The following is a 14731-nucleotide window of genomic DNA, read 5'->3' on the forward strand; positions in this document are numbered from 1 at the left end:
TTTCTGTGTATTATTTTTTGTATTTACTATCCCTTGTTTGACCACTATATTCTGCTGTACCTCTTTATCTTTCCCCGGATATTCTCCTGCATTTTAACTATTCTTTCCCTGTCTTTTTTTTCCTTTCTAACCTTTTCTTGGATGCTCCTTCTGAAGCAGATACTTTGGCTGATTGACATGCAGACACTCTTTCCCATGAAAATAGATTTCATAGCCGGCATCTGGCTCTGATTTTGCTTTGTTCTTGGATCTTCCTGCCGGTTGCTAGAGTCTGTCTTTCCTTTGCGGACTGCTGCATAGAATTTATTTACATGGTCCGCTCTACAGAACACTTCACAGGATCATTCTTTTGCTAATCCTAATATATTTATTTTCTGTTCTACCCTTTGACCGAGAGTGGATTAAAAAATTGGGACACCTAAACAATACACCTCTTAGACTTTGTCTAGGGTAACTCTTGAATAACAACCCCATAGTATTAACATTAACATTCCTCACAAGACAGGTAACGTTTTCCTTGCATTTGCTAAACTCCGATTCATGTATCAGATGCTAGATAGAGAAGTGTGATTCATCACTGCAGTGAACATGCTTCCCCTGCTCCACAGTCCAGTGTTGGCTGCTTTATACAACTCACTTGACATTGTGTTTGGTGATGTAAGGCATTGTGCTTGGTGATGTAAGGCTTGTATTAGGCTGCTCGGCTATTTAAACCAAGGCCATGTTTATTACACTGTGGCGTCCTATTACAGGACCACACTGGTATCAGAGAGCTTTCTTTCTTTCACAAATTTTAGTAAAGGCAGATGGGCTAGAGTTTATACATCTGTGTTACTGGGACTGAATGGGACACCTGAATTCAGTGTGAGGCGTGGTGTGTCCCCGTACTTTTGTACATGTAAGACCTCTGCTGTTTCTTTCTTCCATATTTCCGCCCTTGAATTTCATGTGTTTGTAAAACTTTCTTTCTTCCTGCGTTGTCTTCCCAGACCAAACAAGCAAAGCACATTCTCTATGGCTGCACCGAGCTCTTCAATGCTGCACAGTTTGTTAAGCAGGTAATTTAATAAGTGCCCCCCTCCCAGTCCTAAGACAGCTTCTCAAGCCTTCACAAGTATGACCTGAAGAATAACCTTCAGTAAGAGATGACGCTGTCTTGCTAACTGTAGTTATTGAAGGTCGCTTGGTTAGGGTCTGTTCACATCACGTTTTTTATAGTTTACCTTTAGTATGTGCGCCAATTAAAGCCCCCGTCATACCCGCTAAGTGGATCCATAGAACGCCATTCTTCAAAAGTGTCTCTTCAGCCTTCATTTGTCCATTATACCTCAAAATAAGGCATACGAGACTATGTTGTACCAACCACGAGAGTCCAACAAAAATGTATACATTAAAGTTTAACTTTATTTAGACTACCCAAAAAATCAATAAATCTGGAAGACTGAAATACTGACGGAGGCACCTATCTTGCGGGCTTATCTAGGGTGCAAACCTCCGCGGCCAGGTAGGGTCATCTAGAGGGTCTGTTTCCTAGAGAGAGTGAATAGTAAGTTGGTTCTCTTGCCTCTCCAATTCCCTTCGTCGCTAACCCTTGTCACATTGCCTTGTTATTTTGATTTGGCATAGTGGCAAATGTGTATTGTGACCACTTTGGCCAATTAGTACTATGCCATTTCGGGAATTGGTTCTGGTACATTCATACAGTATATTGTGCTAAAGCAGTTATCCCTCAATGGCGGACATCAAAGCAGCCCTAAAACTGTGGACAACGCAGGCGCCCCATAGAGACCCGCAGAATACACCATGGGGTATATGTACAATGGGCTTAGAACAAGTGAGCGCATATTTCTTATGATACAAGTAAGACCTTTAATTTGTAATGCACAATACTTTATATTAAAGTGAGCTGTATTCCTATCCACTAAGTAAAGAAAGAAAGTTTTTATTACATTCTTCCCCGCACACGTCGCTATGTGGCCTCTAAGAATAAAGGCTGAAACAGTGGGAATCTCCAGAACATCTAGTTGAAGTTGACTGCTCAGACAGAATAAGTAATTGTTCATCCCGTTCTCTGCGCTATCATCTTACATGTGTTAATATTTAATCCCTCAGTACTGATTTTTCATTACATGTCTTCCTCTTTATAGCACATACAATGCTACTTTTGATTAATTTGATCATTTTTTTTCCTTTTTCCACTTCCAGTTGTCTCAGCTTGGACAAAAGTAAGAGGCGACAGTGGTCCCATTACAGTCCACTGTGGTGTCTGTGAACTACACCCCAGAGACTAAAGATATGGCCCATACTTGTACTGTTCTGTTAATCCATCACCGACACCAGGGTCTGCAAGTGTGGAAGAACGGTGAAACTACTCCCCAGAGACGTCTATTGTATTCTACACATATGACTTGCCGGGTTTTATACCAACTCCATTTATTTAAATATGTTGGAGGTGTCCAGCCTCTGTATTAACGCATTAATACAATCTCTGTCCACAGAGATCATTTCCAAATAAAACAAAAAATGTATAATTTTATAAAGCATAATTTATGTTTAGAGTCCATATATTTAACTGCAACAGGACTCTAGGGCAAAACGGCAAAAATTGTGACATAGACACCTTGAAGAGTGTAATGCAAATCACAAAATGGTCACTTTGGGAGCACCCTATCTATCTAATATGGATAATAATAATAATAAAAAAAATGAAGGTAGACTTAAGCTAGGTATACACATTAGATTGCTGTCAACCAAACGACTCCCCCATACACAGGGACACTAGGCCCAATGTAATCATGTTCTTATTTGTGTGTTCTCTGTGGGAAGAGGACTCATCTGCCTGAAGAATAAAAGGATTGGGCCTGAATTCCATCCAACCTCTTGATACTCATCTTCCCTGACGGGGAGAGTTGGGAGACTCCATATACATTAGATTGGTGGCCAAATTTTTTGCGTTCCGTCAACTTTTATTAAATGTGAACTGGGGGTGGGGGCATTTAGAAAAGCATAGACTATCCAAATCCTCTAGCATCATCTGTGTGAAATGGAAGTAGGTCTTTCTGCTAATTTCTTTGGAAGCCTTGATACGAGTCTCAGCCCTGTACAGAGAGACTGACTTCCACAGAATGTGTCAGGTGATATAACAATGGATGGCAACAGAGCTGATAATTTACCAATAAAATGGGCTAGTGAGAGAAATACTTGCACCACCTTTCACCTGATGTATACTATACAAATGGAGGGAAAGTTAAAAAAAAAAAAAAATGAATAATGATTTGGTTACTGCCATTTATTTTCTTTTTTATACTATGTCTACTAGAAAAAAAATAAAGAAAAGCAAAACTAAGTTGATGTGTAAATGTAGTCTCTGAAATTTGTATTCTTAAAGCTGTTCCCAAGAATGTAATAAAATGGCCCCTGTCACATAATACAAACAGCAACTCGTCCTAGTCCCATGTCAGAACGGCCTGCAGTCTAAATAAACACTATTCCTGAGACCTATGTCTCAACTGACAGACGTCCAATATCGCAAGCAAGAATACAGGACCTGTGGGAGAAGTGTGTGATAGGAGAAGAAATTAATCTCCGCTGCTGACTGAGCAGAAATAATTTTTTCCTCCAGCCTCAGTCTTCCGTGCTCAGCCGAGAAGATTTCTTCTCCCATCACACACTTCTTCTGGCAGCTCTAATATGTGTGCTTACGATACTCGTCTTCTGAGAGTTGAGACACAGGTCTCTGAAGCAGTGTTTCTTCAGACTGTAGTCCTTCCTGACACGTGACTAGGACAAGCTGTCATTTGAATTATGTGGCGAGGGCCATTTTATTATATTTTTGGGGAACCGTTTAAAAGTCTTTTGTAGGATAAAATATTTTAAAAGGGAGAATTCTAATGAACGCTGAGATGTGCTGATACCATGGAACAACAGATGCACGCTTCATGGTTCTTTAATTCATTTTTTAGGCTGGACGCATATCTAATCTTGCTTGGCAATTAATTTGGAAAATATGAAATGCAAATATATTACCCCTCTAGAATCCCCTATGTAAGACCCTACTGCAAAAATCTAGTTTAGTTTCTGACTCTATATTTTATATAGGAGACCTGGAAAAAGATCAAAGTCGGGTGACAATATTAATAAATAGACTAGGAAATTAGACACGATCTTCTGAGAACAGAGAAAAACTCAGAGGTAATCTTTTTTTTTTTTTTTTTTTTATTGCATGTACAGTCATGGCCAAAAGTGTTGGGACCCGTGACATTGTTCCAGAAAATGAAGTATTTCTCCCAGAAAATGATTGCAATTACACATGTTTTGTTATACACATATTTATTTCCTTTGTGTGTAAATTAGACTCTCCGACCCTGAGCATGAGATGGGGGACTGGCCCGGGGGCAAATAACCCCCTTGTCCATCCCTCCCCTGTACAATATCAAGCATTCCAATCCATGGTTAGATGCATAGCTTATTACAAATGTCATTGAGGATTATTATTAATTTACCATTAAATGATACATAATTGATGAAGTGAAATTGTCCAACTACTATGAGTCGATGTGGCAATGGTTGGCCAGAGATTTGCCGCTAAGTCTTTACAATGGTTGAACTAAGTAACTATGTAATTATGCAACCTAACGAGATTCATGTTATTTCCACAAGATTTTTTTTTAAACACAGATTTGCATTATTTTCTGCCTTAGAACATAAATCTCATGCTCGTACAAGTTCCTGTAATAGTGTTTCATGTTCTACAGCTGAAGTTTATTAGGACCGGGAAGGGGAATATAGCTGCCGATTCCAGGTATTGGATGTAAATGGTCCAAACATCTGTTTTTTTTCCCTACACACTTTCTGTTACACCTCTTCTTACTTATTTAACCCATTCACAAATACTGTGGGTGCCAGTTAGTGTTGTTTGGAGGATTTGTCCTTTTTCAATATCTTCTGAAAAGCTTTACAAATTAGGTAATAAAAAAATATTGACATACTAGATAAAATATCCACCTTGCAAGTGGAATTTCTTCCCTATGTACAGTTCATCACAGTGTAGATGTTTTAATGCACTCCCCAAGGATTTAAAGCTCATTAAAATGTTTTTAATCTCTTTTTAGGTGACTATGGCAGATTAGATGTACAGTAACAGGTAATGGGTTGCTCTAGCTGGACAAACTACAATATTTTTAAAATTAAGCTAACTTGACAACCAGCGGCATATAGCTGCTGTAAATCTCACTGATCAGCGTTGTAGCAGAGACAGGTAAGACAGGATTAAATCATAGCTCTGCAGGGTTGGATTAGATGCACCTGCCTAGCTGTTTGTTTTTTTTGTTGTTTTTTTGTTTTAACTATGAACCAGGTTCTGTGTTTACTAGAGGGGTCAGTCTGCTGGATAGAGTTGAGTGTGCTGCTGGTGAGTGTCCAGCCAAAATGTAAGCTGTAGCTGAGAGCAAGACGTGCCGAGGTCTCTCTCTGAATGATGACTGCATGGGTCAGCTAGGAAAGCTGAGCAGTCTGTGTGTTCAGAGAACCGTGTGAAATCTGCAGACTGTTCAGTGTTAACTGTGCCCAAAGGTGTACACTTCTGTTTGGCGCTGGAAGCTGCTGGAGCTCAGGCTGAAGGGGATACCGAGACTGATAGGATCGTTCCTTTTCTGTGTCAAGTTTGCTCCTGGAGAAAGGACTGTAATCTGTTTGGGTGAGCCCGCACTGACATATATTTGCCCTGCTAAATGAACTGTTTAGTTGCTGTGATAACTTTGTGCCCAGAAGAGGCTGTTTTTGGTTTTGAATCCCTTGGAGTTTCATAAAAGCAATAATACTGCACCTATTTGTACCAAACCACATTGTCTGTGTTAACGCTACCTAATGCCTACCTAAGAGAGTGAATCTCTACAGCGTCAACACTCTGTTTCTGCAAGATGCAATTTTAAAAAGTACCCATTCAAAGAAAGGAACGAAAATACGTCATAGTGCCAAGTAAGCCAAAATTATTGCTGCTCATTGCAGCAGTTATTTACTCTGACGAGTAAATGGCATCTGTATGCTTTTAATACAAGAGGGGTTGTCAAATCCAGACAAGCATTGTAACAAAAAGTTTTCTAAAATAAACCTGTTTATACATATTGTGGGCAGTTTATTATTACTAGTAGGGCATTCTATAAGGAGTGGTATTAGGCTGATCTTGGTAATGTCGGATCACGAGGGAGTTGAAAGAGAAGCTGTCCTGTTCAAATATTCTATTTACCTGCAGCTATAGGGTTAATGTACAGGTAGTTAGCGGTAAAATCCTGCCTGACTGCCTTATTGTAACAACAGCTACTGGGAGAAAGTTAACTGATATCTTCCCTGTAGCTGCTCGCACTCAGTCATCCTGGTGCTGCAGGGAACAATAAAAGTCCGTGAGCGCGCTGACAATCATTCCCTGACACAATTAACATTGTGTGTGTGCAGAGCAGGCTGTTAATCAAGTGTTGGGAAGTGATAATGGCACGGTGACTCTATAACCACTCCCTGTTCTTTCCCTATTACTGAAAGCGAGCTGCTATAAGGAGGATATACAGTACAGACCAAAAGTTTGGACACACCTTCTCATTTAAAGATTTTTCTGTATTTTCATGACTATGAAAATTGTACATTCACATTGAAGGCATCAAAACTATGAATTAACACATGTGGAATTATATACTTAACAAAAAAGTGTGAAACAACTGAAAATATGTCTTATATTCTAGGTTCTTCAAAGTAGCCACCTTTTGCTTTGATGACTGCTTTGCACACTCTAGGCATTCTCTTGATGAGCATCAAGAGGTAGTCACCGGAAATGGTCTTCCAACAATCTTGAAGGAGTTCCCAGAGATGCTTAGCACTTGTTGGCCCTTTTGACTTCACTCTGCGGTCCAGCTGACCCCAAACCATCTCGATTGGGTTCAGGTCTAGTGACTGTGGAGGCTAGGTCATCTGGCATAGCACCCCATCACTCTCCATCTAGGTCAAATAGCCTGGAGGTGTGTTTGGAGTCATTATCCTGTTGAAAAATAAATGATGGTCCAACTAAACGCAAACCGGATGGAATAGCATGCCGCTGCAAGATGCTGTGGTAGCCATACTGGTTCAGTATGCCTTCAATTTTGAATAAATCACTAACAGTGTCACCAGCAAAGCACCCCCACACCATCACACCTCCTCCTCCATGCTTCACGGTGGGAACCAGGCATGTAGAGTCCATCTGTTCACCTTTTCTGCGTCGCACAAAGACATGGTGGTTGGAACCAGAGATCTCAAATTTGGACTCATCAGACCAAAGCACAGATTTCAACTGGTCTAATGTCCATTCCTTGTGTTCTTTAGCCCAAACTTGTCTCTTCTGCTTGTTGCCTTTCCTTAGCAGTGGTTTCTAAGCAGCTATTTTACCATGAAGGCCTGCTGCACAAAGTCTCCTCTTAACAGTTGTTGAAGAGATGTGTCTGCTGCTAGAACTCTGTGTGGCATTGACCTGGTCTCTAATCTGAGCTGCTGTTAACCTGCGATTTCTGAGGCTGGTGACTCGGATAAACTTATCCTCAGAAGCAGAGGTGACTCTTGGTCTTCCTTTCCTGGGGCGGTCCTCATGTGTGCCAGTTTCTTTGTAGCGCTTGATGGTTTTTGCAACTGCACTTAGGGACACTTTCCAAGTTTTCCCAATTTTTCGGACTTACTGACCTTCATTTCTTAAAGTAATGATGGCCACTCGTTTTTCTTTACTTAGCTGCTTTTTTCTTGCCATAATACAAATTCTAACAGTCTATTCAGTAGGACTATCAGCTGTGTATCCACCAGACTTCTGCACAACACAACTGATGGTCCCAACCCCATTTATAAGGCAAGAAATCCCACTTATTAAACCTGACAGGGCACACCTGTGAAGTGAAAACCATTTCCGGTGACTACCTCTTGAAGCTCATCAAGAGAATGCCAAGAGTGTGAAAAGCAGTCATCAAAGCAAAAGGTGGCTACTTTGAAGAACCTAGAATATAAGACATATTTTCTGTTGTTTCACACTTTTTTGTTAAGTATATAATTCCACATGTGTTAATTCATAGTTTTGATGCCTTCAATGTGAATGTACAATTTTCATAGTCATGAAAATACAGAAAAATCTTTAAATGAGAAGGTGTGTCCAAACTTTTGGTCTGTACTGTAGGTTAATTTTCTCCCTGTAGCCACTGCTTCAATAAGGCAACCAGGCAGGATTTTAATGCTATTGATCTGCAGATGATTACTATACGTACAAGTATATACGGAAATCAACCGCACTCACAAGAAGACCTTGGAATTTTTAATCATGCTGTTTTTTTATTGATGCAAAATAAATCACCGTGGTGCTGGGTAAGGGGACAAAAAGCGATAGGCAATGCTTTTGACGTTTTGACCTGTCCCGATATAGAATACATTAGTAAACCTGTCCTCCACAGAATACAACTCCGCTAAGGCGGTCTGAAATCCCGTCTCGAAGTACATAGTCCCAGGCTATGTGCACACAATGAATATTTGCAGCAGAGTTTTTTTGCAGCAAAAAACATAGTGTCGGCAGGGAAAATGCTGTGTAAAAGATGCACGTTTTTGATGCTGCCTTTCGTGCATTTTTTTCCCATTCATTTGAAAGAATTGACATGCTACAGATCTGAAAACAAAACAGTTTAAAGGTTCAAATCTGCAAGGGAAAAATAAGCAGCTTGAGATTTCTGGAATCTTGTTAATACCTCTGGTACTCTAAAGCTCTACAATTTTTTTATTTTTTTTTCCGCAGCAAAAATGCAACTTGTGAACAAGCGCTAACATACCTAGATATAGAGACCAAGATGTTGAGCGTCAAGACTGAGTGTTAATCCCTACTTGGTAAAAGCTGCTCACTGAGGTCTGCTTTCTTAGGCTGTGTGCCCACTATGCGTTTTTTTAAGCGTTTCCGCAGCGGCAATTTTGCTGCAGAAACGCTTAAAAAACGCTTAGTAGAAAGTCTGCCATGTTCCCCAATGATAATCCGCGTGTGCTGTGCACACGCTGCACAAATTTCCACTGCGGATTATCATTGCGGAAAAATCCGCAGCACTATCAATTATTTTTTCAGAATCGCTGCGTTTTCGCCGCCATTGACTTGCATTGAATCTCATAATATCCGCATGACTACACGTGCACATGCGGACATCATGCAGTTCATTGTGCGGATGGTACCTGGGTTTGTAGAAGAGGAGACTCTCCTCCAGACCCGGGTACCATAGTACCTGTAAAAAAAAAGAATAAAATAAAAAATATACATTATACTTACCTTCTGATGGCCCGTGGTCTTTATAGCGATCCGTCCGGTGTCCCCGGCTGCTCGCGATGGTCTAAAAGGACCTGCCAGGACGTCATTTAGTCATGTGATGGGTCACGCGACCGCTGACGTCGGTGGTTGCTTGACCCGTCACATGACTAAATTACGTCATGGAAGGTCCTTTTAGACCACCGTGAGACATCGGGGACACCGGACGGATTGGATAAGGACACCGGGGGCCATCAGAAGGTAAGTATAATAATTATTTTTTACCATTCTTTTACGGTCACACTATATAAATCCAGTTGCATGGATTTATATAGTTGACCAAGTTGTCAAGCACTTTCCAAGTGATGCTAAAATCGCTTGACAACCCGCATGCGGAAATGCTAGTGAAGAACGCTTCACATCCGCATGTCCCTGGCAGGAAAAACGCATGTACAATCCGCATGCTTTTTTTCTGCCAGGGAGATGCAGAAACGCTCAGGAAAAATCCAGAGCATTTCTGCATCGTGGGCACATAGCCTTCAGGTGCAACAAGTATTGAAAGCTGAGGGTAGTTCGGTCTTAGACAAATGTTTTGCTGGTTCTCTGGTTTTGCTGCCATACATTTTAACAGTAATATATTCCGGGATCCAGGGGTAACATTTCTCCTGGCGGAGAGTAAAATGTTTAAAGTCATGTGACAAGACTCGTTAGAGAGTCGACATTCCTATAGGTGGCACTAGAGTTCTAGTCCTCTTCCTCTCTGAAGAGACAATTTGCAACACTAATATAAGAAAGTTTGTGGATAAAGCTCACCCATCCAATCTACATTCTATATACACTGACGAGCAAAAGGGTAACAATGTTTTGAACTTTTGACTTTCAGGCTCTATATCTCACCATCCACTACTGCATCGAACTTGAGACTGCCATCATTCGTGTACTGATGGTGGTTCTGGTGCTACATTCATGTACTGAGTGTGGTTTTGATCTTGTATACATGTAGCAATCAAGAATGTGCTTCATGGGTATGTTAAAGCTTAAAAATCCTCAAAACTTTGAGATTATAAGGAGGATTTGGCAACTTTCTGCTCAAATAAGTCAGTGTAAGTTAGGTTGTGTTCACACTGATTTTTTTGCAGCAGAAACTCCAAATCCTCCTCAAATAGTACTTGGTTCTGGTTATGTATTAATGTACTGTAGGTGGTTCTGGTGATGTACTCATGTAAGTATCCCTTTACATTTTTTTGCGGTTCTTGGGATTGGTTCAGTATGACAGTGTGGCCCTTCAACCAAAAAAATGTTGCGCGCCCCTGTAAGCAGGTGAACAGAATGCAACAGCAGAGACAAAGGCGGAAGAACAGTCTATTTCTTTTATTTAACAAGCTAGCATTAATTGTGGTTATTAAGCATGGGTAATACGGTAACAATATTCACAATGTTAGGCAGTAAAATAAACAAATTTACACAGAGGAATGAACTATAAGAATGCATTGGAATTCAGGGGCCAGCAGTCCAAGATTATTTCCCGGAGAGAAGGGAAACTAAATTGTCATTGACTATACCAGGCGAAGGCAGTCCCTGGAAGCCTTGACAGTGCTCTGGTCCTGTCACAAACCGCTGCCCTGTCCCCTTGCTAGCATTTATCCACTCTCACTGCTCCTCTCTGGCTTTTGATGGTCCCCGTCTGACTATTAGCCTTCCTTCTACTTGCACCCGGTACAATATGTCCCTGCCGGAGGTAATGGCCCGTCTCACGCGTCCTCTCTGGTTGCTGGCCCGAACATAGATCCCCGATCTGGTGCCTCCAGAACTTCTGCGACGTCCTGCCGCTGAAGCGCACATCCAAGAACTGTGCAGTCAGAGCTTGGTCCCGCACTGCTGACCGGTGTCACTCGAGTGAGGAACCTTGACTGACGTCGCTTGGGTCTTTGGGGCTTGACCGTCGACGTCTGAGCTGGGGACCTTGACTGGCATCGCTCTGGTCTCCTGGGCTTGACCGTCGACCTCTGGGCTGGGCGGATGCACGCCACTTCTGTTTCTGGTAATCGCTCTGGGCACTGCTGCGGCTTTTACTGTCTCTTTCCTCACAATTTGCGCGTTCTCTTTTTATCTCTTGGGCTGGCCTCTCTGACGTCACCTGACCTGGAGTTCTGGTTAATCTCGTCCCCTCTGCAACTTCTCTTCTCTGTATTGGTTCCGTGGCGTTTTGTCTTCTTACACCACTGGTCTATTGCATCCACGCATATTCTTAGCCTTGGTTTCTAACATGTAAAACAGCTTAGTTTGGACTTATGCATTGAGGCTGTCATGTAAAGCAGGGTTCCCCAACTCCAGTCCTCAAGGCCCACCAACAGGGCATGTTTTCAGGATTTCCTTCGTATTGCACAGGTGATAATTACATCACCTGCACAGGCAATAATTCCATCACCTGAGCAACACCAAGGAAATCCTGAAAATATGACCTGTTGGTGGGCCTTGAGGACTGGAGTTGGGGAACCCTGATGTAAAGAGTCTGGTTCTATCCTCCTATATGATTTTCTGTTGCGTTTTCTCAACAGAAGCTCAGAAATACAAACTCAAATATAAATGTAGCTGTACACAAAAGATAATCTCTTGGTAAATAAAATGTGTTCTTGTTACTCGCTGTTCTCAGCCACAATGATTGCATATTATTGCCAACATGTTTTTTTTTTTTTTACATTCTTTAGATCCTCTCTTCTCACTTACTGGTTACATAATTGTAAACCACTTTCACAACCGGATACTGTCAACTCTGAATAGTAATACTCTATTGTGAAATAAATGATGGTACCCTTTTAATAAAAGCATGCATTCCCTCAGTTGTTATGGTTCTTGAGGTTTAAAGGTCCAGTGTCAATTAATTAGGGCAGAGGTTCAGAACAGGAAAAGTGAATACTGTTTTGTTATATGATCATCAATCTTCATCCAAAAGGAAGAGAGACTTCTTGTCTGGTCTCAAAATATAAAAAAATAACCTTGCTTTCATAACTTTGACACTGAGGATCAGAATCCATCTTTCTTGGAGAAATCCAGGGATGGAAGTAACACACATCTGTAGACTACCAGGTGATAATTGTGGTCGTCCCTTACTTGTAACTAGATTTTCTGTAATCCCCTGTTTAATTACTCTTAATGTATAGGCAGCAATATAATTACTGCAGGCTAACTGCATTACTTTAATTTTGTGAATAATAAATTTCATCTGCCATGTTCTTACCTAGTATGCCATTTAGCTAGGACTATCCGTATCCGTAAGTCTTTCTGCTGTGACATCAGTTTATTGGCTATTCCATCTTAAAATATGGATTTTTGCCTCCCCCACATCGCCCCTCAATAAAATATCCACAGGATCGGTTATTATAACTAGAAATGAGCAGATCTTTTCAAATTTGAATTTGACAAATATTCCCAAAAAAATTCAATTTCCAGCGTATACTGTAAAGCTTATAATTGCTCGGAAAATACATGTGGGCTAGAGGAGATAGAACCCTGCTGACCAAAAGAGCTTACACTCTACGGAAGAGAGGAAGCAACTGACCAGAAGAGCTTACATTCTATACGAGGGAGAGAGGCCTTCACTGACCATAAGAGTTTACACTACAGGAAAGAGGGATCTCGCTGATAAGACCTTACACTCTATAGGAGAGAAAGAGGACCCTGCTGATCATAAGGGCTTACACTCTACAGAAGAGAGAGAGAGGACCCAGCTGATCATAAGAGCTTACACTCTACAGGAGAGAGAGAGGAGCCTGCTGATCATAAGAGCTTACACTCTACAGGAGAGAGAGAGAGAGGAGCCTGCTGATCATAAGAGCTTACACTCTACAGGAGAGAGGACCCTACTGACCATAAGAGCTTACACTCTACAGGAGAGAGGACCCCCACTGACCATAAGAGCTTACACTGTACAGGAGAGAGAAAGAGGAGCCTGCTGATCATAAGAGCTTACACTCTACAGGAGAGAGAGATAGGAGCCTGCTGATCGTAAGAGCTTACACTCTACAGGATAGAGGACCCCACTGACCATAAGAGCTTACATTCTATACAAGGGAGAGAGGACTTCACTGACCATAAGAGTTTACACTACAGGAGAGAGAGACCCCGCTGATAAGAGCTTACACTCTACAGGAAAGAAAGAGGACCCCACTGACCATAAGAGCTTACACTATACGGGAGAGAGAGGAGTGAGGTGAGTATTTGTTTTTATTTTTTTTTTATGTATGGAGGCATGGGACATTATATTAGGGGTGACATCCTGCATGGGGCATTATATGGGGGGGGGTGACATCCTGAATGGGGCATTATAACGACAGGGGAGTGATATCCTGCATGGGGCATTATATGGGGGGAGTGACATCCTGAATGGGGCATTATATGGGGGGTTACATCCAGCATGGGGCATTATATGGGGGGGTGACATCCTGAATGGGGCATTATAAAGACAGGGGAGTGATATCCTGCATGGGGCATTATATGGGGGGGATGACATCCTGCATGGGGCATTATATGGTGAGAGAAAGGGACATCCTGCATGGGGCATTATAAGGGGGGGGAGGACAGCCTGCATGGGGCATTATAAGGGGGGAACAGCCTGCATGGGGCATTATAAGGGGGGGAACAGCCTGCATAGGGTATTATAAGAGGGAAACAGCCTGCCTATTGAGGACCTATGCTGCCTATTGGGGACATTTACCTCCCCATTGAGGACCTATGCTGCCTATTGGGGACATTTACCTGCCTATTGGGGACATTTACCTCCCCATTGAGGACCTATGCTGCCTATTGGGGACATTTACCTCCCCATTGAGGACCTATGCTGCCTATTGGGGACATTTACCTCCCCATTGAAGACCTATGCTGCCTATTGGGGACATTTACCTCCCCATTAAGGACCTATGCTGCCTATTGGGGACATTTACCTCCCCATTGAGGACCTATGCTGCCTATTGGGGACATTTACCTGCCTATTGAGGACCTATGCTGCCTATTGGGTACAGTTACCTACCTATTGAAATACCGGTTGATTTAACTTCACTTGTTCTTCATTTTAAATATTGTATTTGTTCCTGTATTGTTTTTTTTACTTCAAAATAAGATATGTGCAGCGTGCATAGGAATTTGTTCATAGTTTTTTTTTAAAAAAAACTATATTTCGGCCCTCCAATGGTCTGAGGGACAGTGAACTGGCCCCCTGTTTAAAAATTTGAGGACCCCTGCTCTACAGGATAGACTTAACTAGTGACTCTGGAGATGAAAAATGACTTAAAATATGGATTTTTGCCTCCCCACACCACCCTCAATAAAATCTGTCGTATAAACTGTGCTGTGTTAGGAACCGCTGAACTGTGATGGTCCAGGTACTGACCACCACTGTACAAGGTATGATAATCTACTACATGTCATAGCTGCAGGGCATTATGAGAAGGCCCGTGC

At 41.8% G+C, this 14731-nt stretch overlaps 1 protein-coding gene across 1 annotated transcript in view; it reads left to right on the forward strand.

The window, feature by feature from the left end:
- Positions 1-3346, forward strand: part of SCFD1 (sec1 family domain containing 1) — a 79784-nt gene extending 76438 nt beyond the window's left edge. The window contains exons 24-25 of the mRNA XM_073639051.1: positions 990-1058; positions 2206-3346. Of these exons, the coding sequence (XP_073495152.1) occupies positions 990-1058; positions 2206-2229 (93 nt within the window). The 3' untranslated portion in view covers positions 2230-3346. The remainder of the gene's footprint in view (positions 1-989; positions 1059-2205) is intronic.
- Positions 3347-14731: the final 11385 nt, after the last annotated feature.

Source organism: Phyllobates terribilis, unplaced genomic scaffold (assembly GCF_046119375.1).
Source record: "Phyllobates terribilis strain yellow unplaced genomic scaffold, ASM4611937v1 Scaffold_7__3_contigs__length_470593459, whole genome shotgun sequence".
Taxonomy (NCBI): domain Eukaryota; kingdom Metazoa; phylum Chordata; class Amphibia; order Anura; family Dendrobatidae; genus Phyllobates; species Phyllobates terribilis.